We start from the raw sequence: 27286 nt of genomic DNA on the forward strand, positions 1-27286 counted from the left end.
GTGACGGCGGAGGGGCGGGCGGACAGACGGACGGACAGACGGACGGAGCCCGGGCCGTGTCCAAGAGTAGCTTTAGTGTTACCGGGGGGGCCTAGCTCCGCCGCGCCGGGCCCGCCCCGGCTCGGCCCTCCCGGCTAAGGCAGACGGTGGCAAAGGCAGCGGCAAGCCCTGTCCTCCCCCTCGCCCCGGGGCAGCGGGTGGGAGCCGCCGGGGGCGGCGTGGCCCCGGCCCCGGGCAGTGCTGAGCCAGCTCTGCGTGCAGCCAGACCCCGCAGGGCCGCCCTGAGAGCAGCGAGTGAGCACCGGCCTCGGCAGCGTGTGCAGTCTGTGTGCGAGCCCCGTGCGGCCTCAGGCGTGCTCAGGGTTGGGCTTGATGAGGCCGTAAGCCACTGCGTGTGCCAGGCTCTCCTGGGCCGCCTGGGCGACCCGCGGCTTCTCCTTGTCCTTGGCAAGCACGGAGAGAATCTCCAACATCTCGCTGGCGATGAGCTGCTCGGCCACCTCCCGAGCAGCTGCCATCATGTTCATCACCACCACGGCGCCGCGGTGCTGCAGCTCCACGCTGGGGCTCAGCAGCAGGGCCTGCAGGATCTCCAGCCAGTGCACTGTCTGCAGGGGAATGGGGCCAACATCATCACGGACCCCAAGGGAAGGGTCCCAGCTCCCTCCCTACAGTCCCATCTGAGAGTCAGGCCCAAGTCAAGACAGATTGCCCTGTCTTCTGGGGTCAGAGCTCCAGGCCACTGTGGGAAGGGAATATGGGACACAGGGTGCTGGTCCCAGGGTCCTGAGTGCACCCTGGGCACTCACCACCTGGGGAATCCGCTTGCAGATGGGGGGATGCAGGGCAGTCAGCATGGCCAGGGTCCCCGAGGCTGCCCGCCGCAGCTTCTCATCCTCCTCCCCACTGTACAGGACCATCAGCTTCAGCCGGTCACTGCCCTCAGCCAGGAACATCTCCTGCACCTGCACAGGGGAAAGAGGAGGGATTGGATGGGCGTGTGGTGGTCTGGCAGCCCAGCACAGACCCCAGCCCATCCCGGCCTTCACCTCCTTGCTCATGGCCATGTTGCACATGCACTCAGTTGCAGCTAGCCGGATCAGCTCGTGCTCCTCAAACATGTACCCCTCAATCATGGGCACAGCCCGCTCTTTCAGGATCTTCTGCCTGCCAGGCAAATGGGCAGTGAGCACTCCCTGCCCAGGGCAGCCTGCCAGGCCCAAGGGGACAGCCAGCCCCTCTCTTCCCCAGTCCCTACCGCAGCCTCTCACTGATGCCAGCCAGGTTGGTCAAGGCCATCAGCCCCTCAAAGTTCTCCAGGCCTGTACGCTGCAGGTGCAGGAGGCTGACCAGGGGCCGTACCACCTCATAGATCTGTGAAGACAGAACACGTGGTGGGACTGAGTCAATGCCCACTGCTGCTTCCACATGAGCCCCTGCCTGGCAGGCCCAATCCCCAGCCCCAGCACTCACCCGCTCCCCAGGGAATGCCATCTCCGGGTTGGAGGTGATGGTGATCTTTGCTAGGGCCTGGGCTGCCTTGGTCTGCCCCACCTCCGTGCCCTCCAGGGACAGTGGGATCAGAGCCTGGGGGCAAAAAGAGCAGCTTGTTCTGCAGCCAAGGCCACAGCACCCAGGGCTTCCACAGCTTCCCCCAGCCTCATGTCCAAGGGAGCCAGTGCAGCCCCTCTAAACCACAGAGCCCAAGCTCTCCCAAGCCCCAGCACCACCCAGAGCAGTGCAGGGCAGAAGCACAGCGAGGTCCATGCTCTCTCTCACCTTGCCTCCTCCCTGAGCAACCACACCACCCCGGTCTTCTGCCTCCTCCACCAGCGCCAGGAACACTCTAGGGACCAAGTGGGAATAGTTGCAGCACTTGGATAGTCACAGTGGGCCCAGGCTGCACCAGACTCCTGGACGTCCCCTCTACTGTCCAGGAGCTGGCCTTCACTACAGGCACAGAAGTTCACCAGCAGGATGCTGGCAGACTGGGAACCCAGCTCCCTCCTGTCCCTGGCACACCACACCTGGAGATCAGCTCCCGACAAGAGCTGGTGAGCGCCGGGTTCTCGCTCTTCACCATGCAGGCCAGAGCTGACACCACGCCAGCCGTCAGCAGCTTCCGCACCCGCCGCTTCACAAACTCGGGCTTGTCCTGTCCCACAGGCAGGGTCACACTTGGCTCAGGAGCACCAGCTGTCTGGTGAGGTGCCCAATCCCACCCCGGGGGTCTCAAGGACACCCTGTCCACACCGGGGACCCCAGGCTGTGTCCCACCCACCCACTCTCCACCCAAGCACAGCCATGCCCTGCTCACCTTGGGGTGCTGCTCTGGGATGTGCTGCTTGGCATACTTGGCCAGCTCCAGCATCTGCGGGTCTGGCTCCTCATGGTCATAGCTGTTGGTGCAGTTCACCAGCGTGGAGGCAACAGCATAGAGCACACTCCTGTCCTCTGACTGTGGCGACAGTGGGCATCTGTCATACTCACAGCAGGAGGAGCAGCCAGGACTGGAGCACACCCAGCTTCTCCCACACATCCCACCCCAGAGCATGAGCCTCTCCACACCCACTCCAGCACATTCCCCTGGTCCCAGGGTGCCCACCCCACAGCTCTTGGTATGCACCTTGGCCAGCTGGAACATGGCCTGCATCGCTGCCTTGTCCTCCACAAACTCCTCCTTGACATCTGCATCGAAAGTGAGGTAGGCCAGGCCCTCTACAGCCCAGCGCCGCGTGCCCGCATCGATCGCCTCATTGCAGAGCCACCTGGGAGAGTGGGACAGCCACCTGAGCCTGGCTGTGGACAGCCCAGCTGCAGGGAGCCCAGCTGTGGGGCACCTTGCCCACCCCCCAACACCTGGCCCCACTCACTTGCGACACTGCTTGGCCAGCTTCATGGTGGATCCCTCGGCAAACTGCTTCATGCTGAAGTCCGTGCCACCAGCAGATCCCAGCTTGCAGAGCCCCTGCAGCCAGGAACAGAGTGTGGGAGCAGGAATGGATGTAGGCAGCCTGATGTGTCTCCTGGATCCCCAGCAGGGGAGAGCAATGCTGTGCCTGGTGGTCCTGCACCCACAGCCCACGCCAGGGCTCAGCCCCGCCACCCTGTCCCGCCCTGCTCACCACGAGCGCACGGATGCGGATGCTGTCCCTCTCGCTGTGCTTGTAGATCTCCTTGAGCAGGTTGACGCCGTTGGCCGTGATGAAGGAGGCGCGCTTGGCCTTGTCGGCCGCGTGGATCAGCGCCTCCACTGCTACCAGCTGGTGGGCCTCACACACAGAGGCACAGAGGGACAGCACACTGTCCATGATCCCCTCCAGCTCTAGCACCCTGTTCCCTGCATCTGAGGGACCCTGCAGCAGGCACGACACCGTCTGAATGGCCCGCAGCTTTCCTGGCAGCTCGTGCCCCTCGAACCAGCTCCTTCAGGGAAAGATCACCAGAAAGAGTCAGGATGATCCACCTGCCTCTTCCTGCCCTACCTGCTGAACCTCCCCCACAGCAGGTCCCCAGTGGGTCTGCAGTCAGCTTTAGCACTGAGGTGCTGCCAGACTGCAGTGACAAAACCGCCGCCAGCCCCAGGACACCCTGGCTCACCTCACATAGTCCTCGCACAGATGGTGGAAGTTTTCTCTCTCGGCATCACATTTCAGGTCCTCATACAGTTTGCTCAGCAGAACAGAGGTGCTCATCCGGGTGTTCTCTGTCACGGGCAGGCTGCCCAAGCTGCCACACACTGTACTGCCCACCTCCAGGATCTTCTTCAGGCCTGGGAAACGTCAGACAACCCAGTGAGGGGCACAGTGGCATGTGCACACCTGGGGCAGAGAAGCACGATGCCCCAGCAGGACATTGCTAGCCATTCCACTCACCTTGGTCAATCACCCAGAGGCTCAGACTGTTGTTGGTCTCCTTTGGGGACTTCCTGGGCACCACCTTGATGAGCAGGTTGAGGGCGTTGTCACGGCCGTGTGCTGAGGCCCCTTCCAGCACTAGCAGCTCCAGGAGGTGCTTGATCAGCAGTTTCAGGTCCCTGGAGGAATCTTCCAAACAAGACAGTGCCCAGCAGTCATCACCCTGGGCATGGCCTCACCCCCACTGTGGTACAGAGATGCTGCCATGACCAAGGGCTTCTGTGTCCTGTTAACCCTGGATCAGGGCCCAGCTTTATAGCTTTGCTTTGCAGTGATAGGGCGGCAGCAAAAAATCCCCATGGCATCTGGGGCTCTCCCCATACAACAACCAGCCAGGGCAGCCCACACTCACCCAGCACCAATGCATCCTCTTTCCCACGGAAGTCTTTCTGCAGCCCCTCCTTCAGGGAATCAAACATCACGTGCAGCAGGTTGCAGGCAGCCAGGGACACCTGCTCATGCTCCACGCCCAGCACTGCTGCAAGACGGGGTGCCCCCAGTTCTGCCAAGATGGCCGTGGTCTGCAGGTACAAGCACACCTGTGTCTTCCAGAGGCCTTGGGGAAGCCTTGGCGTTTCCCAGCCCCTTATCAGGATGGTTTCCTCTCACAAGTTCAGGCCTGGCAGGTAACAGCTCACAGCTCCCCTGTCTGACACTCTGCAGCCTCCCCAGCATGGCATTCCCCTGGGCCCAGCCGTGGGCTATGGTGGCACCTACACGAGAGCGGTGGCCGGAGCACAGCCCCACCAGCGTGCGCAGGGCTGCCAGCATCAGGTCAGCCTTGGCCGTGTCCAGCAGCTGCATCAGAAGCCGCACACCATCACTCTGGAAGATCTTCTCTGCTCCAGCCTCTTCTCGTGCCAGCACGATCAAGTTCTGCGCAGCCTGGGGAAGGAGAGTTCTGTCTGGGTCACAGCTGCACACTGCGCACAAGGAACTGCTGGCAGCTGCAGGCACCCACCCTCCACTCCTGTCCTGGGGAGTGTTCTGCGTGGGGCAAGCCCAGCCTGCCCAGGCAGCACCAGCTGGCCCAGGAGCAACAATCTTCCCCTCCCCTCCTCCCAGCCACAGCCCCACTGCGCCCCCCTCCCTGAGCTCAGACTTTCTGCTTCTTGTCCGCATCCTTTTCGTCAAGATCCAGCAAGATCTGGAACATCTGCTCTACTTTCGAGTCCGTGCAGGACATGGCCTTCATCTGCAACAGAGCAGAAAGAGTGGCTCAGTCCTCCCCACCTTCTCCTGCCACCCATGGCCACAGCGGGGCCGGCAGCCCCCCACGCCCCGCTGCTGACCTTCTCGTGCATGCTGCTGCCCAGGGCACGCAGGGCCTCCTGGAAGGCCTTGTTCCTGGGCTCCAGGCTCACGCAGCGCTGCAGGTCACTGACGGCCTGGTCCAGGCGGCCCAGCTGCTGCAGGGCCTGGCTGCGGCGGAACAGCGCCTTCACATCCCGGCCGTCAGCTTCGATGGCTGCGCACAAGGGGGGCTGTGGCAGAGCCCACGGCCTGCCCCGGCCGCCCCACCTGCCCCGATGGGCTGCTCGGAGCCTGGTCCACCCCCAGACCCCACTGACAGTACCTTTAGTCGCATCAGCCTCTGCCTTGATGTAATCCTCCTGTGGAGAGACGGGAGAGGGACAAGCCTGAGCACTGCCGGCACAAGCCCCACGCAGCCCACACCCCTAACTCTGGGGACTGGGGACAAGATGGGAGCAGCAACACTGGAAGAGAGTGAGCCAGCACAGTGGGACACGCTCTCTTTCTCAAATTACAGCCCTCAGAGAATGTCCAGGGAGCCCTAAATCTCCCAGTGCTTTTCAGGCACTTCTGGTCTACTCAAGCCCCTAAAGTTCCTCGTGTTCACCCCCTGCCCCAGACACAGATCCCCTGCAAAAGATCAGAGACGCTGTGACTGCTCGGGAACAGCCCCAGCCAGCCGGGCAGGTTCCTGCCGTGACGCACCCGCCCAGCACTCACCAGCTTCAGGTAACACGCGGCCCGGTTGCGGTGCAGCACGGCGCGCTCCGACGCCGCATCGCTCAGGCTCAAAGCTTCCGTGTAGGCAGCGAGGGCGGCTTCGTGATCCCCCGCCTGGAACAGCGCGTTACCCCGCGCCCGAAGCTGCTCCGCCGTCACCTGCCGATGGGCACCGGTGGGACACGGCCCCGGGCTCCGCAAGGGCGGCTGCCCAGGGATGGACCCAGGACAGGGAGCCCCGGGACAGGCACCCCCCGGGACAGGCACCCCTCGGGATACGGACCCGCCCGTCCCGGTCCCGCCCGTCTCTGCTCACCGGCTCCTCCATCGCGCCGTGCCCGTGACGTCACCGCAGATCGCCTGGGGAACCCGGACGCCACCGCCCTCGTCACGTGACGGGGCGCGGCCGGAAGCGGGCGGGGCCGCGCCTGCAGCGCCGCCTTGCGGCCCGGCGGTGCCAGCACCGACTACGGGCGGCCTCGTGTGTGTCCCCGCGTGTCCCCCCCACACCTCCCCCCGTGCCCCCTGCACCCGGGGAGCGAGCGTTCCCCCCGTACACCCCTCGGCAAGCGAGCGTTCTCCCCGAACACCCCCGGGAAGCGAGCGTTCCCCCCCTGCCCCCTGCACCCGGGGAGCGAGCGTTCCCCCCGTGCACCACCCCGTGCACCACCCAGGTATGAGAGTGCTCCCCCCCACCCCCAAGATATCCCTGGGCACCCCGGGTGCGAGTCCCCCGTGTGTACCCCCCTGCCCTGCCCGCAGCCGGCCCTCAGCAGCCCCGGCTGGGCCGTGTCAGTCTGGGGGCACCGTGGAAAGGCCGGGTGCTGGCCCGGTGCCCCCGCGGGGCTCTGCGGGCCACGCGACAGGCACAGGGCAGCAGGCGGCGGAGGTGGCACCGTCGGGTCCGGTAGAAGTGGCAGAGGTCGATGGCCATAAGCAGGAGGACAAGGAGCCCATAGAGCCCCACGAAAGGCAGGGCCAGCGGGTTCCTGTGGGGTGGGGCACTTCAGAAGGGGGCAGCCATGACCCTCCCAAGGCACAGTGGTACCGGGAGGGAGACCCAGGGCTCACTGTGGGCCCCAAAGGACACCACAGCCCCTGCCCCAGCAACCACGAGAAGTCCCCGGGGATGTGCCAGGAGCCCCAAGGACCCCCATCCTAAGCAGCATCGCCGGTGGCGGCCCTGCTCACCGGAGTAGACCAGGGCTTGCCAGGCTGGAGAGGTTCACTCCAGTGAGGGCTTCCAGGGCCAGCTGAGAGCAGCAGGACTTGAGAGCATCCAGGCTGGGCTGGCAGCAGTAGCGGTGGCCGGGGGGGTCAGTCAGCCGCGGGCAGTAGAAGCCGGAGTGGGAGAGGCCATCAGGGCCCACGTAGCCCTCGCAGAGGTGCAGATTCTGCACCACGGCTGCAGCGGGAGCAGGGCATTGGAGAGGGCCGGGAACAAGTCCCCACTGCAGGGACCACGGAAACTGTGCAGTGCCTGTAGGACAGGCTGCCAGCTCCAGCTAGATGGTCTTTGCCGTGATAGAGCAGAGCAGAGCTTCCCCAGTGCCTGCGGGGCTGGGCTGGCCTGGGCTGAGGGCTCACCAGTCCTAACGTGGCACAGGGGGCCCCGGCTCAGCCCTCAGAGTGGGCTACACCCCACGAGGCAGCACTGGCCAAGCAGAGCTCCCCCAGCACTGCCTTCTGGCAGCCATGGCCCTGTGTATGCTGTGACCTCCAGTGCTTGCCAAGGCCTCAGCAAGGGCAAACGCGGGCAAGGGAGATGGAGGCAGAGAGGAGGGGAAAGCCCCTGGGACATCAGGTCAGCCCCCATCCCCCATGCTGAATCCCCTCCCTATTCCCCCTCAACGCACAGGGACAGCACTCAGACGCCACAGATGTGCTGCAGTGGGAGTAACCCCAGCAGCACCACACCTGGGCCACCATCCCCACCATGGACCACCACCTCTCACTGCAGACCCCTGCCTCCGAGCACAGACCCCCCTACCTCCATTCTGGACTTCAGGGAAGCAACCCTCAAGGGCCAAGTCCCCATCAGGGATGGGTTCAGGGAGCAGGAGGGGCAGGAATGGGGCTGTACCTGTCCCAAGGATGCTGGGGAACAGAGACGTGGTAAGGAGCAGCTGGAGCAGGTGCCCATCCAGCATCTTCCCGGCCAGCCCTGGGCAGAGGCAGTTCTGGCTCCAGTGGAGGCAGAAACCACAGCCCCTCCTGCTCCCGCCTCCATCGCAGCCTCCAGCAAGAGCCGCTCAGAGCCATTAGAGCCTCCTGCACTCGCTCTGTCCACAGGGACCGGGGTGGAGGCGGGAGCATCACTAATGAGCTTCTGGGGCCAGGAGTAGGACGCCAGGCTCCTTTCCCAGCTGGATGCAAGGCACCAACTGCCACATCCAGGGCCCCAGCTGGGCACCTGGGCCCATCCTGGGAGTCCCTGAAAGGGCAGTGGACCAGGCCAGGGCACAGGGCAAGCACTGCAACGTGATGAGCTTCCAGGGGCCAAGCCCATGGGATGTGGATGTGCTGGGGGTCATGCAGGAATCGTGGATACACAGAATCATTTAGGTTGGAAAAGGCCTCTGTGCTCATCCAGTCCAACCCAACCAAGCCAGAGCTAAGGCAGTTCCCCACCTGACCCCGTCCTTCCCAATGCCCTCCCTTCTGGCACCCTGGGCAATAAGTAGCCCCAGGGGGCTAGGAAGCATGGCATGTGGTTCCCACAGCAACCAGGAGGATGCTCTGGGGACATGGTGTAATTAGGTGCGACTCAGCCACCGCAGCTCCAGCAGAGTGGACTGCCAGGCTCACACTGAAAAGAGGCTAGAGGCTCTGGTTTTGGGGGAGGCGTTCCCACTCTCCACCCAGACATTGCTGCCGGCACAAGGAACTGACTGCCGTACCCCTGGCTCCTGCCCAGCACAGGCACTGCCTGCCCCCAGGCACAGCTGGGCCTGGCCATGCCACCAGCCTCTCACAGGTGCCTGGGGCTCCTGGCCAGACCTAGAAGCTGGCCTCCACCTGCCTCGGAGTGCTGCCCTGTCTCCCCACAGTGCACCACTCCCACTCCCCTGATTGAGAGCCACAAACCACACACAGACCAGGGCCCTTGGAAACAGCCTTGTGTTTCCCATGAGCTCCAGGAGAGCTCAGTCCCAAGTCCACAGCATTTCCTCAGGCAGCTGCCCAACACCACCGGTGCTCCTGGCCTCCCCTTGCTGCCTCACCAGTGGGGGAGCCCTGCATGGGCCCCTGCCCCAGCCATCAGGGTGGCCACATTCCCGGGCAGCCTGTGAATGTGACAGGGCAGCAGTGTCTGTCCCACCAGCAGCAGCAGATCTCACCCTGCTGCCGTCCCCAGCCATGCTCGGCCCATCCAGCACCGCGCCCAGCCCTGCCACAGCAGTTCATTCCAAAATCTATCTGAGAACATGGAACTAATAAATTAGAAAGTGGCAGCAGCAGCCTCAGCCAGTCTGGCCCCTCCTGCCCGCCACAGTACTGCTGGCCTCGCTGCACTGCTGCACTGGTGCTGCTCCTGTGCTGTCCAGCCACTCCACTCCTGTCCTGCTTGGCACTACCCCAGGCGGATGCGGAACGTGGCGATTTCCATGGGGTCCAGGTGGATGTTGGTGCTGTTGGAGGCTGTGCCCAGCGGGTACATGAGCGTCAGTGAGGTGGGCTGCAGGGAGCCCAGCTCCAGCCCCTGGAACAGGCCTCCCAGAGACACCTGGGGATAGAGGAGGAAGAAAAGGAGAGGCCCAGGTGAGGATCTGATGCCTGGGACAGCACTCTGCCCAGGACAGCCTGATGCATGCCATGACTGCCATGCTGAGGTCCCAGCCCAGCTCTGACCCAGTGGAGGTGTGGGGGCAGCCAGGCCCTACCTTGCCCTGGCTGGTGGTGCAGTTGAAGCCCAGGTTCTTGGCCTCCAGGCTGCAGTCAAAGCCTTTTCGGTGCAGGATCAGTGCTGCCTCAGCTGATGGTAGTGAGTCATCCTGCAGGGAGCTGGAATGTGAGGCACAACACTGGGGACAGGGGAAAGACCCCCACCAGAGTCCCACCGCCCCGGACCATAGCTCACCTCTGCCTGCAGCGTCCGCAGATTGAGGATGTGGAAGTCACAAGGAAGGGTGGTGGCAAGGGGCACAAAGGAGCGCAGGGCTGGCAGGGCCGGCTTCTCCAGTGCCACTGGCATGACCAAGGCCTCAGCATTCAGGTGCACAGAGGTGATGTGGCTCAGCAGGGATGGGAAGCTGATGGGGCGCTCGTCCTGCACCTGCCAAGCAGCACATGGGTCAAGTATGGACCCAGGAAGCCAGGCAGAGCCTGGGCAAGGCCCACAGAAACCCTCTTCCAGCAGTGCCTCAAGACCAGGCACCTGCCAGCACAGTGCACACAGAGCTGCCCCTGCCCAGGCAGGTTCCCCCTCCCCAGCACCCAAACAGGACCCCGGCTAGCTGATGGTCACGCTACAGACCTGCTACAAGCCGGGCTAGACTAGTGGCTAGCAGCTAGTGCACAAGACAGGGAGAGACAGCAGGGCCAGGCTGGCCATTACCTCGGGGCTGCCAGTCCCGGTGCCAGAGAAGCTCAAGGCTTTAAACATGGAGACCAGTTTGGAAAAGAAGCCGGAGCTCTGAATGGGTGGCACAGCACATGCAGAGGGCAGCGAGGGGATGGGACAAGAACACTGTGATTATGAGGGCAACGTGGCTCCACAGGGACAGACCCCACTGTACGTCCTGCTTTCCCCATGCCCCCTGCTCCAGGCCCATCCCTGCCCATTGCCAGCACAATGGGACAGGAGGGGAGAGGACACTGCATCCCATCACATGTGTGGCTTGCACATGTGATGCAAATGCCTCCACCCTGCTCCCCAAGGCAGGGCTGGGCTCCCCCGTCACAGCCAGCACCTTGTTGGCAGTGCTGCGGCGCTCCAGGAGCAGCCGGAACCGGTTGCAGGTACGCTTGTTGTCCTTCAGCCCCTGGCCCAGGCCCCGGTTGTCATCCTGCATGAGGCGCCGGTCCAGGATCACCTCCAGCTGGCCTGTGGAGAGTGAGTCCCAGCAGCCCAGGCTTTACCAGGCACCAGCCACACCCCACAGGACACAGCCCCCAGAGACAGCAGGACCAGGGTATCCTGCCCAGCCTGCAGCACCGTCCTCCCCTGCTTCCCTTGGGGAGGACAGCCCTAGCTGCACAGCAGGTCCCCAAGGCACAGCCCCCAGCTCACCGCTGTGCAGGCTGGAGACCCCCAGGGCCTGGGCTGTGAGCAGTGTCAGGCGGCTCTGCATGTCCTGGATGTAGGCCATGGCAGGCATCGGGTAGAAGTTGGCCTGCAGCGGCAGCTTCCGCTGGTACCTGCGGGCCTGGATCTGCCAAGGGACAGAGATCAGTGACCAGAGGTGGCTCCCACAGTGCCTGGTGCCAGAGCACTGTACCCCTGTGGGAAACTGCTGTCCCTCCCCAGGCTGCTGCATACCTGGAAACCATTGAGGTCTGTGAAGAAGGTGTCATCACTCTCAATGTCAGTGCTGAAGCGCAGGGCCAGCTCCTTGTTGATGTGGTCACGGATGTCCACCACGCAGGACACATCCAGGGACAGGCCCTCCACCCCTGTGGGTAGGCAGTGAGGGGCTGAGCCCCACTGGGCAGCATCGCCCAGTTCTCTGGGTCAGTGACACCTGGCACAGCCTCAAGATCTCACCTGGCACATTGTACAGACGCACCACGGTCTGGACATGCTGGTAGTAGCTGGAAACCTCTGAGAAGAGGGGTCCCTCCATGACCCGCACCACTGGGGGGTCCCTGGGATTGTAGGGCTGGGGGGAGGGATAGCTGTGCTGAGGCTGCTGCCTGAGGACAGTCCTGCAGCACAGCTGTCAGCTGGCTTCCAGGGGTGGACCCTGTACCTTGGCCTCGCCGTCAGGAAGGAAGAGATAGGCCCCACTTTTGTCCTTGGAGGTCCTGGTGCCATAGACGAGAAATTCGCTGCTCACCCTGTGCACCTGCTGCTCCCCAGCTTGGCGCAGGCTCTGCGGGTGTGGGCGGCACAGCAGTAAGAAGCAGTGGGATGTACCCCTCTCCTCCTCCCCACGCCCTGTCAGAGCCCTGCACTCACCTGCAGCAGGCCCGTGCGCCCCAAGAAGCAGGCCTGTAGGTGCTGGTTCTCCAGGCAGAAGTCGTCAGCAGCAGCCGGGAAGACGTGCAGGGGCACAGCCTCGGGCTTGTGCACAGGCACGTCCCGGCCATGCAGGTACAGGCGCGTGGAGCCCCTTGGCGTGGCGTGGCCATCCAAGAATTTGTGCAGCTGCAGCACACGCAGCCCCAGTGCAGGCAGGCGGGCCAGGACAGACACCTGCAGGCAGAGTGGGGACCTGAGCCAGCCCCCCGCATCTGGGGAATGGCTGGGGGTCAGTGGGGCAAAGACCCTGCTCGGCACTGTGGGGCCTGTGCTGAAAAGGGACATGCACGGGGACCTGGGGATTCGACAGCTGTGGGATTTCGTGCTGTGGGGCAGGGGTAGAGCGGGGCGGCCGGTGTGTCCTGACAGTGTGCAGGATGGGAGTCTGGCACACATGGGCTGTGGGGCACCCCATACCTGGTAGACATCGGGCACCACATCAGTGGCAGAGTTCCATACTGCACTGAGCTGGGAGGGCAGGGGCTGCCCCTCCTCAGAGAGCACACGCACGTGTGGGGTGTCCACCAGCACCGGCACCATGCTCAGGCGCTCCTGCTCCAGCGGGTTGAACACCACCAGGAACCTGTGGGGGTAATACAGGGATGGCATCCCAGCCTCCCAGATGTCCCACACTACCCACAGATCCACTGCACCTACCCACAGCTTCACACCCCCTCACTGCCTCCCCACAGTCCCATAAGGCCCCAGAGTAAGGCAGGAGGCCCTACCGAGGTGAGGTGTCCAGTTTGATCACTGTCCTCTCTGGGAGAGAGTCCTGGCTGGAGCGTGTCTCATCCTGGGGAGGAGTAGTAAAGAGTAGGGGTGTGCCGAATCCCCCTGCCAGCTGGGCCCAGAGACATGGGCACAAGCTGGGCCCTTTTCCTGGCCTCTGCAGCACGGAATTGCTCCCAGGCGTATGGGGACAGCGTGCCAGAGTGCAGTGATCCAGGGGCTGGTGCTGCTCACCATGCCAAGGAACGGTGCAGCCGGGTTGTGGTGGTATGTGTCCTTGTCCCCCAGCACAAGGTAGTGTGCAGCATTGATGATGACACGCTTGAGGTTGGTGAGGGAATGGAGCAGCCTGGGCAGAGGCAGAGTGGTCCACCTGAGACCATCACCCCCATCTGCCCCAGGATTGCCCCAACACCCTCTACATCTCCCCATGAGAGGGAGGACCTCCCCACAGCACCCCCACACCTAGCCACTCTGCCAGCCTGGAGCCCACCAGCCCCACCCTGAGAGAGGCTCTGAGGACACCCTGGCCCCCACACGCACCGGACTCCGTAGTCCACAGCCACAGCCTCCTTGGCGGTGCCAGCGATGGCATCATGGTGCTGGAAGAGGCCCAGGTTGCGGCGAGCATTGGTCAGCAGGGCGTAGTCAGAGAGCGGGTACCTGCCATCAGCACCAGCACGGCGGGCGTGGGCCAGTGCCAGGCTATACAGGATCTCTGCCCCCCTGCACAAGGACAGAGGCACTGAGGGTCCCTACCCTGGTGCTACGGTACTGGGAGGGCTGGCCTGGGACGGTGTGGCAAAAGTACACATTGCCCTGGGACTGGGTGAGGTTTGGCACTGTGTGCACCAGTCCAGTGTGTTGGCAGCTGGCGCAGACCGGGGGCTGTCGAGCTCTCGGATACCGCCCGGCCACCCCTCACCCTTGCCCCACGCACACCTCCTGTGCCCCAGGGACCAGCCCACTGCCCCTCACCGGAGGTGGGACTCCAGCACCCGGTCCAGGCTCTTGTAGAACGGCCGAGAGGTGAAGTAGCCTGTCCAGTAGTGATCCTCCCGGTCCGCATAGGAGAAGAAATCCCCAGTCAGAACTGGGAACCCAGGTGGCCTCATCCCTGGCACGATGCCCACTTTCTTGTACAGGGCGTCAAAGTAGTCAGAGAGCGTGCCAAACTGCGCCTGCAAGACAGCACATGCAGCCCTGAGCCAGGGCTCCTGCACTGGGGGCTCTCATCACTCCTCTCAGGACTGTTCACCCGTCCAACTCTGTTGTGTTCTACTGTGGCCTACTGCTGCTCCCAGCCCCACAGAGCTCTCCACACATACCTGGACGTGGAGGTCAGGCCGCGAGTTGAGAAAGTCAAAGATGCGCTGGTAGTTGAGGAACTGGGCGTCCCACTCCTGTGGCTTGTCATAGCGGAAGTCATCTCCCAGGGGCACCAGCAGCACCTTGCTGCGGTACAGCTTGGACTTCTTGCGGTACTGGTCCAGCAGCAGCTGGGCTCTGTATGAGGGCCAGGGCATGAGGCCAGCCCCTGGTGCCCCTCAAGGCTGGGAGCCACATGCCCCTGCCCCACTCACCGCTCTGCCACGTTGGCGTCAGTGATGGCGCGGGGAGGCACCTTCCAGGGACAGTTGATCCGGCCCCCAGGCAAGCGCTTGAAGTCAAACTGGCAGCAGATCTTGGGGTCCGGGCCACAGGTGTGAGGCACATCGTAGCTGTAGAAGGGCATCATGTGGCACAAGATGTCGGTGCTGCTGTCTGGATCTGTGGGACCAAAGACAGGTGAGCACCAGCAACGGCTCTCCTTTGCCTGTCCCTGAGCAGCGGGGCCCAAAGACAGCAGTCTGACAGAGCCGAGCTCAGAGGGCACAGCAGCCTCCCCCAGTGCGTTGCTGGACACGGTGGCACGTGGAAAGTCACCCTGAGGCTGTCCCACAGGGCAGAGACACCACCTCCCACTGCTTGGCTCATCTGCACAGAAAAGTGGCTGGTAGCCATTCTCTGCTGCCACCTGCCCCACACGGCCCCCTCTGCAGTCCCCTCCCTACAGCGCCTCACCCCACGTCTGTCTCCACATGAACTCCAGGTTCTGGGTGGCAGCAAAGTGCTTCTTGATGGTGTAGTGCACGCGCTGGATGAGCATGGCCGTCAGGTTGGAGCGCTTCAGCAGGTAGGGCATGGTGGAACTGTACCCAAAAGGGTCTACAGCCCAGCCCGACCGTGGTGTTACACCTGGGAGCACAGAGACCTGTCAGCCCCACGCTGGGCCGGCAGCACCTTCCGTGAGGAGGGTCCTGTCAGGACCTGGAGGCCTGTAGTACATTAGGCAAGCCCCCAGCAAGCATCTGTCCAGCTCTCACCAATGTTCTTCTCCAGCCACTGGTGGCCCTCGATCAGCTGGTCAATCATGGCAAAGTAGTGGGAATTAGCCTCATCAGGCATCACCCAACCGCCTGTCACCATCTCCAGCTGCCCATTGCCCACGAGCCTGTGAGGGGGACACCCAAGATGTGACCAGAGCCCTGCATGAGCCACACATCCATTGCAGAGTTCCCCTGCCCTGAGCCGCCTACAGCCTACCTGCAGCTGCCACTGCCATTTCCCCCTTGTCATGCTGTCCCCACACAGAGTCATCCCTCAGCAGCCCAATGCCAGCCAGAGCTCATTCCCACACACCCTCCACTGTGTCCTCCTCCCCAACGCTCTCAGGGCAGGGGGCAGACAAGGGGACCTTGTCTCACCACACAATCCTGCTCTCCAGGCCTCCTATCCTTCCATGGGTGTCCTGGGCCTTGCACACAAGTTCCCCAGCCCAATCAGCACAGGGCCCAGGGCAAGATCTGTCTCCCCCGTCTCTCGCCCCACATGGCAGTGGTCTGACTTTTGATGGCACTGGGAGACTGCTGGCAGTTTGAAGGCACCCCATGCTGAACACTGCAGGGCCCATGGCCTCTGCACTGCAGCCTTCCAATCCCTAGGGCCCTTCTCTCACATACCCTATGCTCTCAGCCTGCCTGGGAGCCAGGTGGGCAGCCCTACCTGCGCACAGCAGCCCTCTTCTGGGCACTGATGTTGTCCCACCACTTGGAAAAGAAGGAGATCTCGGACCAGATGAAGCGCCGGCGAGGGTCCTCCTGCATCTTCAGCAGCATGCTGTTGAGGATGTGCTGCGTCTGGTCGTAGTAGTACTTGTCAAAAGTCTTGATCCAGCCTGGCAGCACAGGTGGGGGTCACTGTGGGAGGCCCAGGCTTCCCTTCTAGCACTGCAGAGTAGCAGAGGCTGGGCCAACCCCTGCTTCTCACCTGGGTCATTGTGGGAGTGTGGCACCACAAACACCTGCAGAGGCTCTGTGTCCCACTCATTGGGCTCGTAGGTGATGTCGAAGCCCTGCTTCCAGACACCACCATCCTGGTTGTCAAACGGCAGCAGGGAGTACACAGCCAGCATCTGTGGGTAGGAGACAGGGCTGAGAGACCCCTGAAAGAGTAGAGCCAGGACGCCATGGATGCCCAGGTACGGACCCCTCATGCTAGCAGAGCCACCAGTCCCTCACCTGCAGGTCTGGGCTCTGTCCTTTGCCCCCTAGAGCAAACTGGCAGTCTTGTGGAGACACGGAGAGGAAACTTGGGCGACTCTCAGCAGGGAGCACCCAGGAGCCATTCAGGGGGTGTTGAGGCAATGCCGGCTGCCCCTCCGCATGGGCTGTCAGCTCCAGCACCGAGTCCTTAATGTGGCTGATGATCTCGTGGTTCTCCTCCAGCAGCTGTTCCAGCTGTTCGATCCGGTTCTGTAGCACCGAGATCTGGCTCTGGGGGCACAGATGACACAGCGAGGGGCAAGAGGTCACCCAGAGCTATGGGGAGCGAATCTTGGCCCTGGCATCTTAATGCCCAGAGGCCAGGGCTGTCTCCCCATGAATTTCCCTGGCTGAATGTCCCTGTTTGCCATCCCAGGACCGCTCTCACTCACCCCAGACCCTCCAAACTCACCCTGGGGAAGTTGCCCCCACTCTGGTGTCGTGTGGGGTCATGCTGTACCCGGTCCAGCATCAAGTAGAGGGAGAAGACGGCCACGCAGAAGATGGCAGCTCCACAAACCGTTACCTGCTTCTTCAGCTTCATCCCGAAGGGCTGCAGGGACTCACCTGCGCCGGGAAGGGGGGAGCCAGGTGGGGCAGCGCAGCCCTCACCGCGGCCTCCTTCCTCCTCCTCCAAGAGCCCTCACCGCGTCCTACTTGCCTTAATCCGATCTGGGTATTTATTTCTGCTGACGGGGCCGGGGCCGGGGCCGGGGCCGGGGCCGGGGCCGGAGAGGCCGCGCGGCCCCGCAGAGCCGGCAGCGCCCGGGCCCGCGCTCAGGCCCCGCCGTGACGGGCTGGGCTGGGCCGGGCCGGGCCGGGGAGGGCCGGGGAGGGACGGGAGAGGCCAGGCAAGCACCGACAGCGGCACCGCCGCCACTCCGCTCGGAGGCTGGGCGGCTCCGCAGCCCGGCCCAGGGCCTCGCATCGCCCGCCGGGGCCCGCCGGGATGGGCCAGGCCAGGCCAGGCCCCGCCCAGCGCTCCGCCCGCCGGGCCGGGCCCCGAGGAGGCGGCACCGAACCGCGGGGACCCCGCACGGCCCCGGCAACGGGAGCAGCCATGCCGGCCCCACAGCCGAGTCGAGATGCCCGTGCCCATCCCGGTTCCCTGTCCCGGTGTGCCCCATCCCTGTGTGCCCCATCCCTGTGCCCATCCCGGTTCCCTGTCCCGGTGTGCCCCATCCCTGTGTGCCCCATCTCGGTACCCATCCCGGTACCCTGTCCCGGTGTGCCCCATCCCTGTGTGCCCCATCCCTGTGTGCCCCATCCCGGTACCCTGTCCCCGTGTGCCTCATCCCTGTGTGCCCCTCCCGGTATCCTGTTCGTGATCCTTGTCCCGGTGTGCACCATCCCCGTATCCTGTCCGTGATCCTTGTCCCCGTGCCCTGTCCCAGGGTCCCGTTCCAGCCCTCAGTCCCAGTGTCCTATCTCAGTACTCCCCATGCCAGTTCTCTGTCTAAGTCCACCCTGTCCTGGTGCTTCATCTTGATACTCCATGCCAGTGCACCGTCACATGCCAGTGCCCTGTCACAGTCTCTTGTCCTGGTGCATCATTACAGTGCCCTATCCCAGTGTCTCGTCCCAGTGCCATATCCCAATGCCCTATGCCAGTACAGTCCAAGTCCATGTCCATGTCCCCTGCAGCTCCTAGATGCACAGCTGCAGAGCTCGTGTGTTTATTGTACAAGATTAAACTGGGCAGGAGCTGTGGGTGCCATGTCCCACCCTGGGGCATGCAGGAGCCCCTGCCCTGGGGCACAAGCACCACACAGCCACCCCACAGTACCCGCTGCCCAGACAGGGCTCCGCTGTGTCCCCAAGCACTGCCGTGGGATGGGTCCAGGGCCCCTGGTGCTCCCTGTCACCGGTGCCTCTTGCGGATGGCAATGAGATCCTGGTGGATGGTGCTGAAGCTGGGCCGCTTGCGGGGGTCGTACTCCCAGCAGCGCTGCATCAGCTGGTACACCTCCTCAGGGCACTGCTCGGGAGGGTCCAGCCGCACACCTGGGCCAACAGGGATGGGGACATGGATCACTGGCCCCTCACCCCCCACAACCCCGTCTGGGCCATCCCAGGGGCACAGCTGCACAGTGCTGGACCCGCAGCTCGTGGTGGCTCTCTGGAGCCAGCCCCAGCCATGTCCCCTACCATGCTCCACTGCCTCCCGTGTCTGCTGGTTGGTGAGGTTGGCGTAGGGGACAGCACCCAAGCTGAAGGCTTCCCACAGCAGGATCCCAAAGCTCCAGACATCACTCTCTGAGCTGTATCGGCCTGGGGACACGGGACAGGATGAATCGTGTTGGCAGGGGACACGTGTGTCACCACTGCCCAGCTGTGTCCACGTTCCTGAGGTGCTCAGGGTCTCTGCCTCCCTCCCCAGGACCAGGTGCATGGGAGTGGGATAGTGCCAGTTTCCTGGCTCCCAGATAAGCTGTGGGTGCCAGACCATGCCCAGCTCCATCCTGTACCATAATTGAGTGCTTCAGGGGCTGTCCACTTGACAGGGATTTGCTTCATCCCCCCTGTGGAGGCATAGATGCCATCCTCCTCCTCCCGTGACATTCCAAAATCACTGATCTTCAGGGTGTTCCTCTCCGTCACCAGGCAGTTGCGAGCAGCCAGGTCCCTGAGACAGCCCCAAGCAATCAGCCGTGTGCCCAGCTGTCCCTGGGGCTCCACCTGGCCGGGGATGGGGTGGAGAGGATTCCAGGGCTCCCCCTGTCCTGCCAGGACCCACCTGTGGATGCAGTGCTTGCTCTCCAGGTACTCCATGCCAGCAGCAGCATTCTCTGTCATCTTGACCAGCTCCTTCACCCGGAGGTGGGGACCTTCACTGCGCAGGAAGGTCAGGAAGTCCCCCCCTGTGCCCAGATTGCAGAGGGGTGGGTGCCCAGGCACACCTGACAGGCTCACCCACCCCGTGGGGATGGCGAGGATGGGGCCGCTCACCCTGCACCAGCTCCATGACGATGTAAATGGGCTGTTTCTGCGTGCAGACGCCAATGAGCCGCACGATGTTGGGGTGCCTGTACTGCTTGAGAATCCTGCGGGGACAAGGATGGGCATTGTGAGTGCAGGGCTGCCCTGGGCACAAGCCACCCATTGCCATCCCCAGGGCACTCTGCCCAGCCAGCCCGGGACACAGCATGAGGGTGCTGCAGTCCCAGCAGGGTCAAACAGCTCCAAGAACAGACAGAAGTGACAGGAGAAGGACAAGGGCCACACGGACCTGGCTTCCTGCAGGAACTTGGCCTTGAGCTCAGGTGGAAGAGTTTCCCGGCAGGATTTCACAGCAACGGGGGTGTTGTCAGCACGGAGGCGTCCACTGAAGACCTCCCCAAAGTTACCCTTCCGAGACACAGGTGCACAGGCTCAGCTCACCATGCACAGTACACAAGGCAGTCCTTGTCCTCCTGCAGACCCTCTGAGGACAGCCCTGCCCCTCCTGCAGACCCCACAGCACCCCATCTCACCCGACCAATGCGTTCCCCCAGCAGCACATCCTCGTGGTTGAGCACCCATTTGTCCTGCAGCAAACAGACACCAGTGAGCTGCCCCTGGCCCACACACCCTGCAGCCCCCTCTCAGGCAGAGCCTCAGGTCCGTGTCCCCCTGTCTAGCTATGGAGAAGCATATCTGTGGCGCTCAGCCCAGCCACCAACAGGAGAAAGGGCTGGGCAGAGCTGCCCCTGCGCAGGGGGCCCCATCCTGCTCCCCACTGCCTCTATCACCTTGGGCACAGCCCTGGCCAAGACAATGCCAGTCTTGCGGGTGATGGGCTGCTGGCTCTGCAGGAGGTGCTGGATGAGCAGTGGGATGGTGGGGAAGCTGTCACCCTCCAGACGAAACATGTCCTGCAGGGAGGGAGGCCGAGAGGTTGTGATGGGCAGGAACCTGTGCCTGCCCATGCAAGGCCACCCCAGCCATCCCCCTTGCTTGTGGTCACTCACATTGACAGTCTGGATGATGAAGTGCCGGGGCTGCCCGTCCCACAGCACGCTGAGCACGTACTCCTGCTTGCCCTGGCTCTCCCGCACCAGGAAGTCCCCATTGCAGGTCAGCAGCTCCTGTACCTCCGAACGTGGGATGGCCCCGTGGTACCAGGCCTGCTGGCACAGCGGCTTCTGCACGTCTGGGATTAGGGGCACGGGGGGTGGCAGCTGGAAGGAGACAAGGTGAGCCCAGCCATGCACACTCCTGAGCTGTGCCAGAGGTGGGGCAGCAGCATCTGGAAACTGTGCCAAGGGCAGGTGGGAGCAGAATGTGGAGGTGCTGAAGCAAGGGGGACTGTGTGGCCAGAAAGGAGAGGAGAGGCTCAGCAAGGCAGTTGGGTGGAGAGCAGGGTGGCTGGAGGCGCCCAGGGACTCACCGAGTACTTTGGGCTGAAGATGCCCGTGATGTGGTTCTTGAGGGTCTCCAGTGCGCTGGGCCCGCTCCGCTCCTGCTCCTGGAAGGACGCATGGGCTGTGCATGAGCTCTGCACCCCATCCCTGCAGCTGCCAGAGCACAGGAGGCGAGGCTGACTCACCGTGGAGGAGATGGACTGCCGATCCTCCGGCAGAGGCAGGGCGGGCAGGGGGTCCCTGGTGCCCAGCTCTGCCAGCTTCCTGGCCAGCAGGTCCCGCTGCACCTGCAGCTTGGCCTGGGCACAGAGGCAGCCCTCGAGCTGCTGCCGCGCCGCGTGCAGCCCCTGCCGCCTGCCCAACAAGTGCACCCTGGGGAGGGGACAGGGCGGTCAGCACCCGCTGCCCTCGCCCCTCGCCCCTCGCCCCCCTCTGCTGCACCTTACCGCTCCGCGGGGCTCCGGCCCTGCTCCTCATCATGGATCTCTGCCTTCAGCTCCCGCGTCTGCTGCTCCTTGATACTCACAGCCTCTGTGGCGGCCACCAACTCCTCCTCAACCGATGTCAGGCTGCAGGAGATGTGTGCCAGCACGGGCCTTAGCCCCTGCCTCTCACCTGCCCCTGCCCATGGCTAGTCCCACTCACCAGTGTTGGACACTTTCAAGGGTCAGCTCATTCAGCTGCAGCTCCCCTGGCACCAGGTTTTCTGTGTCCTCCAGCAGGCTCTCATCAAAGGACACAGTTGGTGGCACCTCAGATTCGTACCTGTGGGCACCCAGCACAGCTCTGCCTCCACGTGCCCCATGGCGGCCACTGCCACCCAAGGGCAGCAGGGCCGTACCCGGCAGAGAGGCTGTGGCTGCATGGAGCCATACTGGTGGCTCTGGACGAAGCTGCTGTACTCAGTGGCAGGGTCGATGGCCTGGATGGCACTGGCAATCTCCTGGTGCATGGCCAACATATCCTCCTGTACCAGGCTGCTGATGCTGCAGTACTCCCTGAGGATCTCCTTTCTGCGGGAGCACTGCTGGTTCTGGGAGTGCCCAGGGGTTGGAAGTGGGGTGCAGGGCAGGCAGCGGGGCATAGGATGGGCAGTGGGGCACGGGGTGGGCAGTGAGGCATGGGATGGGCAGCGAGGCAGGCAGGGCTCTTACAGGACAAGGACCATCTCCTGCTGCAGACTGTAGAGGGACTGATGCAGGCTGGGCAGCACCCGCTGGTAGTGGTGCTGGTGGTGCAATGCAGCTGCCTGCACAGCCAGCACGTACTGGTTGTGCAGGGCATAGAGCTTCCAGAGGCTGCGCACGTACTTCTCCTTCGCCTTGTCCCGCTCCTTGTCTGTGGAGAGAAGCTGTGGAAAACCCCAACCACCAGCACATCGCCTGTCCCAGCACTGGGGCAGGGCTCAGAGGGTGAGGGCTGGGAGAAGCTCCCAGGGCAGGCAGGGGGACCGAGCCTGGGGTGGTTACACTGTGACACAGGGATGCTCCTGACCCACAGCGTGGTGTCCCCCCAGACTTCTCCCTGGCTTCTTGGGAGCCTGGATAGGCTCTCCTCTATGCTGCCCCACCCCAGAACCCCCACCCATTCCAGGCTGGGCTGTAGTTTCCACAGAGTGCAAGGTGCTCCAGCCATCCTTGACCCATGAGGGAAGCTGGGAGGTCAGGCAGGGGACAGGGGCCAGGCTGGCACCTTTGCTGGCCTCCTGGTACTTGCGTTTGGCCTGGGCGCTGTCGCGTGCCAGGCTGCGGTACTGTGCCTTCAGCTTCTCCATCTCCTGCTGCGTCGTCTGGAGAGGGACACGGTCAGGGAGTGGGTCCAGCACATTCCCTTGTTCCCCTGCTGGTTCCAACATACCCGGCTGTACTCCTGGCTGAGCTGCTGCCACTGCTCGCTGAAGGCCTTGCGCAGCTGCTGCTTGTCGCGGATGAGCAGGCTCAGCTTGGCCAGTGGCCCTGCGGCCAGTTCCTCCGCGTGCCGCCGCAGGATCTGGCTCAGCGTCTCTGTCCGACTCACCAGCACCCACCAGGACTGCAAGAAAGGGAGCCAGGGATGGCGCAGAGATGGCATCCTGCAGCACCACACGGGGCCCTGCAGGACACAGTCCTACTCTGTGGCATCCCTACCTTCTCAACCTGACCACCTCGGTCACGATGGAGCTGCCAAGCGCTCTCCTGCTTTTCCAGCTGGGAGAACATGTGGTGCAGCATCCCTGCATACTCCCGGTCACTCTTGGCCCGCTGTGACATCCACTTCTTCATCAGCTCCAGGAGCTGCAGCTCCCCGTCCTGCAGCTGCAGCAGTGCACTGTGCCCCTGCGGGCACCACAGCTCTGGCCCAAAGCCCATGGCACCGTGGTCCAGCCAGGGGAGGTCTGTGGGGCAGCAGGACAGCGTGAGCCACATCTGCTGCCCTGCCCTGCCTGCCCCAGTGGCCAGGGTCCTTTGCATTTCACACCCTCCTGCCCCATCATCCGGTCTGTGCAGCAGAGACAACCCCCTCACCCGCTGCAAACAGCCTTGCAAAGCACATTCAAAGAGAGGGATGAGTGCTGCAAGCCCTGTGGGAGCTGGGGCCTGTGGGGATGGTGCTGGGAAGGAGGAAGTGTGGAGCTGTACACAGCAGTGTCACCTCTGCCATGCGTAGGGCTGCTCCCCAAGGGCAGCACAGCCGTGCCCCCCACTCCTGGCAGGCACCAGCCCCTCCTTTCTGGCAGTTCCAGTCCTGTCCTGCCCATTGGCACTGTCACCCCCTGTGCCCATAGTGTGGGAGCTCCCAGGGGCCAGGGCACTGGTGGGAAGCCAGCAAAAGCAGAAAAGCATGTTGAGCCCCAGAGAAAGGAGCTGAACCTGGACACATCCCAGCACAGAGGACTCCAGTAAGGCCATTCTGAGCCAAACTGATCCCCAGTGGCAGTCCCTGGGTGCCCTGCCCTGAAGCAAGAGTGCAGCAGGAGCTGGAGAGTGCTGGGGCACCACCCTGTACAGGGCAGGATGTCTCCTGGCACAGCCCTTGATCTCGCCAATACCCACCCTCCCAGCCCTACAAAGGAGTCCCCCTGTCTCTGCTCGTATCCCACCAGGACACAATCCTTTCAACCTACATTTGTTGCTTGGTCTTCGTTGTGAAGCTGCTGCTGGCGTCCTGCTGGGGCCGGGACTGGTGCGGTCTCGACCTGGTGCAGCTCTGGCTCCTGGGGAGGAACAGGAAACCCAGCGCTGACCATAGAGCCATTGCGAGATTTCCTGCGCTTCCTCCCCTCCCTGCCAGTCCCCGCTCCAGCAGCCGACACCAGCACACAATTCTGCTGCAGCTGGGCAGTTCCCAGCCCCACCACCTCTCCCAGCTGCCTCACACCAGGGCCTGACACCACCAGGTCCAGCCCTGTACAGCTGGGGCTCCAGTGCTCCTGTGGAGCCTTCACTCAGTGCCAGTCCCACCCAGCAAAGCCCCCTCAGCTATGCCTGCTCCTGCCTGACTCCCAGTCCCGCTCCATGTCCCTGTGTCTCCAAGAGACTGCAGGACCTGAGGGACCCTGAGGACTCCATGCAGCCCCACTGAAGGGTGGCCACCCTGCCACCATCCCCAAGCCTGGCACTTGTGACTGTGAACGGCAGCAGGACAGAGCAGCTACTGATGGACACCCACAGTGCCATGCCGCAGCCCTTGCTGCATCCACATAGTCGGGATCACACTCCCTGTGGCAGCCCTGGCCACCTCCCCTTCAAAGGGCTCCACGGGTGGCACTGCTCAGCCCTGGCAGCTGCACTGCACAGGGGCAGCTGCCACCACCACTGCCCAGTGGCACAGCCCAGGTCAGCTCCACTCAGCTTAGCCTGGTCACCGCTGGGTGTTTTGGCCTGAGCCCTCTCCCGACAGGGAGGCTCCGGCGCCAGAGAAGTTGCAATGTCACCTACAGGACACTGCCGGGCCGATTCCACTTTTAGAGGAAGTCGGGGAAAAAGCGTGTCAGGCGGGAGTTTTGCTGACTCGCCTTCCTATAGCGGAGCAAAGTGGGGCGGCCGCGCCCTGGAGCAGCTCCAAGGCAGGGGCTGCCACCGTTCTGCTTCTCCCACCAACAACATCCCTGCAGCTTCCCCCCGGCAGCGTGGGTTCCCTCCCCGCCCGCGCCAGGCTGCTCCTGGGCGGCCAGGGCTCTGCCTCTGACCGCAAGTGCAGCAGCTCCGGCTGTCTCTGGAAGCCCCGACTGCTGCCCGGCCCCAGCCCCGTCCCGTGAGAGCAGCGGAGCAGGGCGAGCGCGCTGCAGTCCGTGCATGCCACGGGGAGCTCTCTCCTGACCACAGGAAGCCACTGCGGCCCCAGACACAGCGAGGCCGACGGATTCCGCAGAGAGGAGCTGTCTCTGTGATGGAGCACAGCCCCAACAGGCTCTTTTGTGGGGGCCGGGGACCCGTGCGGGGCTCGGTGGGCTGTGTATCTGCAGCTTGGCCACAGCACGAGTGGGTCCCAGGTCCAGCCTGGCCATTCCTGCTCCAGGGGCATCGTGCTGTGGCTGCAGGATGGTGCTAGACACAGGGGCTGCAGCCAAGCCCCAGGCTGCGGTGAAGGGACTGAGCCTCATGCTCTGCGCAAGGGGTGCAAGGTCCCCAGACTTCCCACAAGCACGCACCCCCCATGCAGCCAGTTTCTGAATTAGCTGCTCTGGATGCATTCCCCCAGAAGCAGCTGCTTCCCCTCACCCAGGTGAGAGACATTCCCTGCCTGTCCCCACCACACCTGCCCAGCACAGGCTACTGCCCACAGCCAGGGAAGGGCAGTCCCTGGTGCTGGGGGAAGGTCTGCAGGCAGGGCTCCATCCCACCCCCTGCATCTGCAGAGATCTGGGTGCCCCTGAGGCCCACAGTCTCCACAGCCAGGCCACTGCCCCAGCTGGGGCACCCATGGCATACAGAGCACAGGCAGCGGAGCTGGTTTGCATAGTTCTGAACATTTAATAACTCAGTCTCTCTAGCGTTATATCCACATCCATTAAATTAAAAACAGGCTCAGGAGGCAGCTCCCGGCTGATTAAATTACAAGAAAAAATTACTGTGCACCAAAAAGTTGTTATAGAAAAATAGTCCTGTGGCCCCTGGCCAGTGGCTCCGTCCATGGCTGGCGCAGGTGGGAGCCTGCACCATGGCCCCGGCGTGCGGCGGCGGACGGCAGAGGGGCTCGTGGCACTGGCCCCCAGCCCACAGGGAAGGGGCAGCAAGGGGAAGGGCTCCAGCGGGGAGCAGAACAGATTGTCACCAAGTGGGGGCAAGGCACGTCGGGGGGCTAGGGCTGCAGGAATGCTGGGCACCGCCCAGCACAGGCAGGACGCAGGCAGAGCTGGGGCAGTGCTGGCACTGGCGCTACCTGACAGTCCCAGCCAGCAGCACCTACAGCCCTGCCCAGGGGCAGAACACAAGGGGCCCGAGGCAGCCCCCCAGAGCAGGGACTGTGCGAGGGGTCCCTGCCCAGGTGCGGGCTGTGCCATGGGCACAGGGTCAGGCAGTGCCCAGCCTGTGCTCCCCGGTGCCAGGGCCCCTACCCGCTGCAGGCAGCGGCCGTGGGATGGGCAGGCAGTGGGCAGCAGCAGCAGCAGCTGAGGCCTGGCCGTTATTGCTGTTGAAGGGCACGGGTGGAAGCAGACAGGCCCAGGGGAGGCAGCAGGGAGCTGGGACACAACGAACTGAACCTGGAACACAGCTCCGCAGGGGCCGAGGGTGGGAGGGGCAGGGGGATGCTGTGGCACAGGCTGGAATCAGCCCTGGGAGCAGAGCCACCCCTGTCCCAGCCAGCCCACCTTGAGCCGTGGCAACTCAGGGCCTTCACACGCTGCCCATCCAAGACCCCAAGCAGCAGCCCTGTACCCAGCAGGGGCACCACTGCCACCAAACACCCGGCATGGGGCACAGGATGGACGCAGGGCCAGGAGGGATGGTGCAAGACTGGGACAGTGTTGTGCTGGGGATGGTGCCTGCACGACCATGCCTGGCCACCCAGACTGGGGCTGAGGGACGGTGCCAGTGGGCAGGAGCCCCGAGCTGCTGCAGTGCAGGAAGAGGACAGGGGCAGAGTCCAGGGCCCCTCAGCCTCACCTGCCACAGCCCTGCGGTGCTGGGCAGGGAGGAGGGAGGGGCAGGAGGGCTCATCAAAGGGCACTTTGGTCTCTGATGAAGGCAGTCCTCTCGCTGTGGGCCTCGTAATCCTCACCGTCCGACTCAGAGGGACCCTCCTCCTGCCAGATGTCAGAGGGGAGCCCCTTGTAGGAGATGATCCCGCTGTCCAGGGCATACACTTTCACACCTCGCAGGCTGAAGCCTGAGCGTGCTTGCAGCACCAAGAATATGGTGACAAAGATGATGACGATGAAGATGCAGCTGAGGCTGGCGATGAGGACAGGCAAGTTGACTGGAGGGGGGGCCTCAGCTGGTCCCTCGCCATCTGCCAGGGCAGGGGATGCACGGCTGCTCTGTGTCTGGTGGGAGCAGGAGAGGTCCAGGCTGCTGAAGTGGGAGTGTGCAGGACAGGTGAGGCACTGGTTGGGGCCAGGTCCCGCACAGG

At 63.6% G+C, this 27286-nt stretch overlaps 3 protein-coding genes across 7 annotated transcripts; all 3 read right to left on the minus strand.

Moving 5' to 3' along the window:
* Window positions 1-54: 54 nt before the first annotated feature.
* On the minus strand, window positions 55-6288 carry UNC45A (unc-45 myosin chaperone A). Its single transcript, XM_014887789.2, has 20 exons — window positions 6208-6288; window positions 5892-6050; window positions 5494-5530; window positions 5210-5385; window positions 5020-5112; window positions 4635-4802; window positions 4270-4438; window positions 3876-4046; window positions 3601-3772; window positions 3126-3426; window positions 2874-2968; window positions 2627-2768; window positions 2318-2458; window positions 2028-2155; window positions 1780-1846; window positions 1474-1587; window positions 1259-1374; window positions 1050-1167; window positions 810-965; window positions 55-608 (listed from the first exon to the last, which is right to left on the minus strand). The coding sequence occupies exons 1-20, from the start codon at window positions 6217-6219 to the stop codon at window positions 348-350; spliced, it is 2796 nt and encodes a 931-aa protein (XP_014743275.2). The 5' UTR covers window positions 6220-6288; the 3' UTR covers window positions 55-347.
* A 2707-nt stretch (window positions 6289-8995) lies between these two features.
* MAN2A2 (mannosidase alpha class 2A member 2) lies at window positions 8996-17094 on the minus strand. 3 transcript variants are annotated; one of them, XM_088172786.1, is made up of 23 exons: window positions 16804-17094; window positions 16368-16622; window positions 16117-16261; window positions 15853-16024; window positions 15174-15301; window positions 14872-15045; window positions 14391-14577; window positions 14136-14313; window positions 13786-13988; window positions 13351-13470; window positions 13042-13156; window positions 12804-12871; window positions 12493-12658; window positions 12013-12249; window positions 11804-11926; window positions 11599-11713; window positions 11374-11507; window positions 11125-11266; window positions 10805-10938; window positions 10450-10527; window positions 9973-10167; window positions 9776-9886; window positions 8996-9618 (listed from the first exon to the last, which is right to left on the minus strand). In XM_088172786.1, exons 1-23 carry the CDS (start codon window positions 16933-16935, stop codon window positions 9466-9468), a joined length of 3465 nt encoding a protein of 1154 aa, XP_088028912.1. In that variant the 5' UTR covers window positions 16936-17094; the 3' UTR covers window positions 8996-9465. The 3 variants fall into 3 exon arrangements, with proteins under 3 accessions (XP_088028912.1, XP_088028911.1, XP_014743346.2); XM_088172785.1 differs by having other exon boundaries at window positions 13351-13533; window positions 16804-17093; XM_014887860.2 differs by lacking the exon at window positions 10450-10527 and having other exon boundaries at window positions 13351-13533; window positions 16804-17091.
* Window positions 17095-18019: 925 nt separating this feature from the next.
* On the minus strand, window positions 18020-27153 carry FES (FES proto-oncogene, tyrosine kinase). Of its 3 annotated transcripts, XM_014887866.2 has the most exons (20): window positions 26821-27153; window positions 23838-23927; window positions 22861-23108; window positions 22592-22765; window positions 22427-22523; window positions 21889-22072; window positions 21610-21747; window positions 21380-21499; window positions 21181-21303; window positions 20920-21106; window positions 20761-20838; window positions 20342-20551; window positions 20123-20245; window positions 19865-19918; window positions 19621-19739; window positions 19341-19435; window positions 19129-19252; window positions 18860-19017; window positions 18540-18662; window positions 18020-18395 (listed from the first exon to the last, which is right to left on the minus strand). In XM_014887866.2, exons 1-20 carry the CDS (start codon window positions 27014-27016, stop codon window positions 18253-18255), a joined length of 2784 nt encoding a protein of 927 aa, XP_014743352.2. In that variant the 5' UTR covers window positions 27017-27153; the 3' UTR covers window positions 18020-18252. The 3 variants fall into 3 exon arrangements, with proteins under 3 accessions (XP_014743352.2, XP_088028915.1, XP_088028916.1); XM_088172789.1 differs by lacking the exon at window positions 19865-19918; XM_088172790.1 differs by lacking the exon at window positions 26821-27153 and having other exon boundaries at window positions 22861-23022; window positions 23838-23975.
* Window positions 27154-27286: the final 133 nt, after the last annotated feature.

The sequence above is a fragment of the Sturnus vulgaris genome, chromosome 13 (genome assembly GCF_052056855.1).
Source record: "Sturnus vulgaris isolate bStuVul1 chromosome 13, bStuVul1.hap1, whole genome shotgun sequence".
NCBI lineage: Eukaryota > Metazoa > Chordata > Aves > Passeriformes > Sturnidae > Sturnus > Sturnus vulgaris.

What these genes read in the sequence shown, in the direction of transcription:
- FES (XM_014887866.2), bottom strand. Translation starts at nt 27,016, where the DNA reads ATGCCCTGGACAGCGGGATCATCTCCTACAAGGGGCTCCCCTCTGACA. An exon ending in GGCCGGAGCCCCGCGGAGCG is followed by an intron (nt 21,107 to 21,180) that starts GTAAGGTGCAGC and finishes TCCCCTCCCCAG; the next exon opens with GGTGCACTTGTTGGGCAGGC. An exon ending in TGGCCAGGGCTGTGCCCAAG is followed by an intron (nt 19,919 to 20,122) that starts GTGATAGAGGCA and finishes TGTTTGCTGCAG; the next exon opens with GACAAATGGGTGCTCAACCA.
- MAN2A2 (XM_088172785.1), bottom strand. Translation starts at nt 16,935, where the DNA reads ATGAAGCTGAAGAAGCAGGTAACGGTTTGTGGAGCTGCCATCTTCTGC. An exon ending in GGCGCACGGGCCTGCTGCAG is followed by an intron (nt 11,927 to 12,012) that starts GTGAGTGCAGGG and finishes CCACACCCGCAG; the next exon opens with AGCCTGCGCCAAGCTGGGGA. An exon ending in GCACCACCAGCCAGGGCAAG is followed by an intron (nt 9,619 to 9,775) that starts GTAGGGCCTGGC and finishes CTCTATCCCCAG; the next exon opens with GTGTCTCTGGGAGGCCTGTT.
- UNC45A (XM_014887789.2), bottom strand. An exon ending in GCTCCGGCCACCGCTCTCGT is followed by an intron (nt 4,439 to 4,634) that starts GTAGGTGCCACC and finishes TTGTACCTGCAG; the next exon opens with ACCACGGCCATCTTGGCAGA. An exon ending in TGTCGGGAGCTGATCTCCAG is followed by an intron (nt 1,847 to 2,027) that starts GTGTGGTGTGCC and finishes CTTGGTCCCTAG; the next exon opens with AGTGTTCCTGGCGCTGGTGG.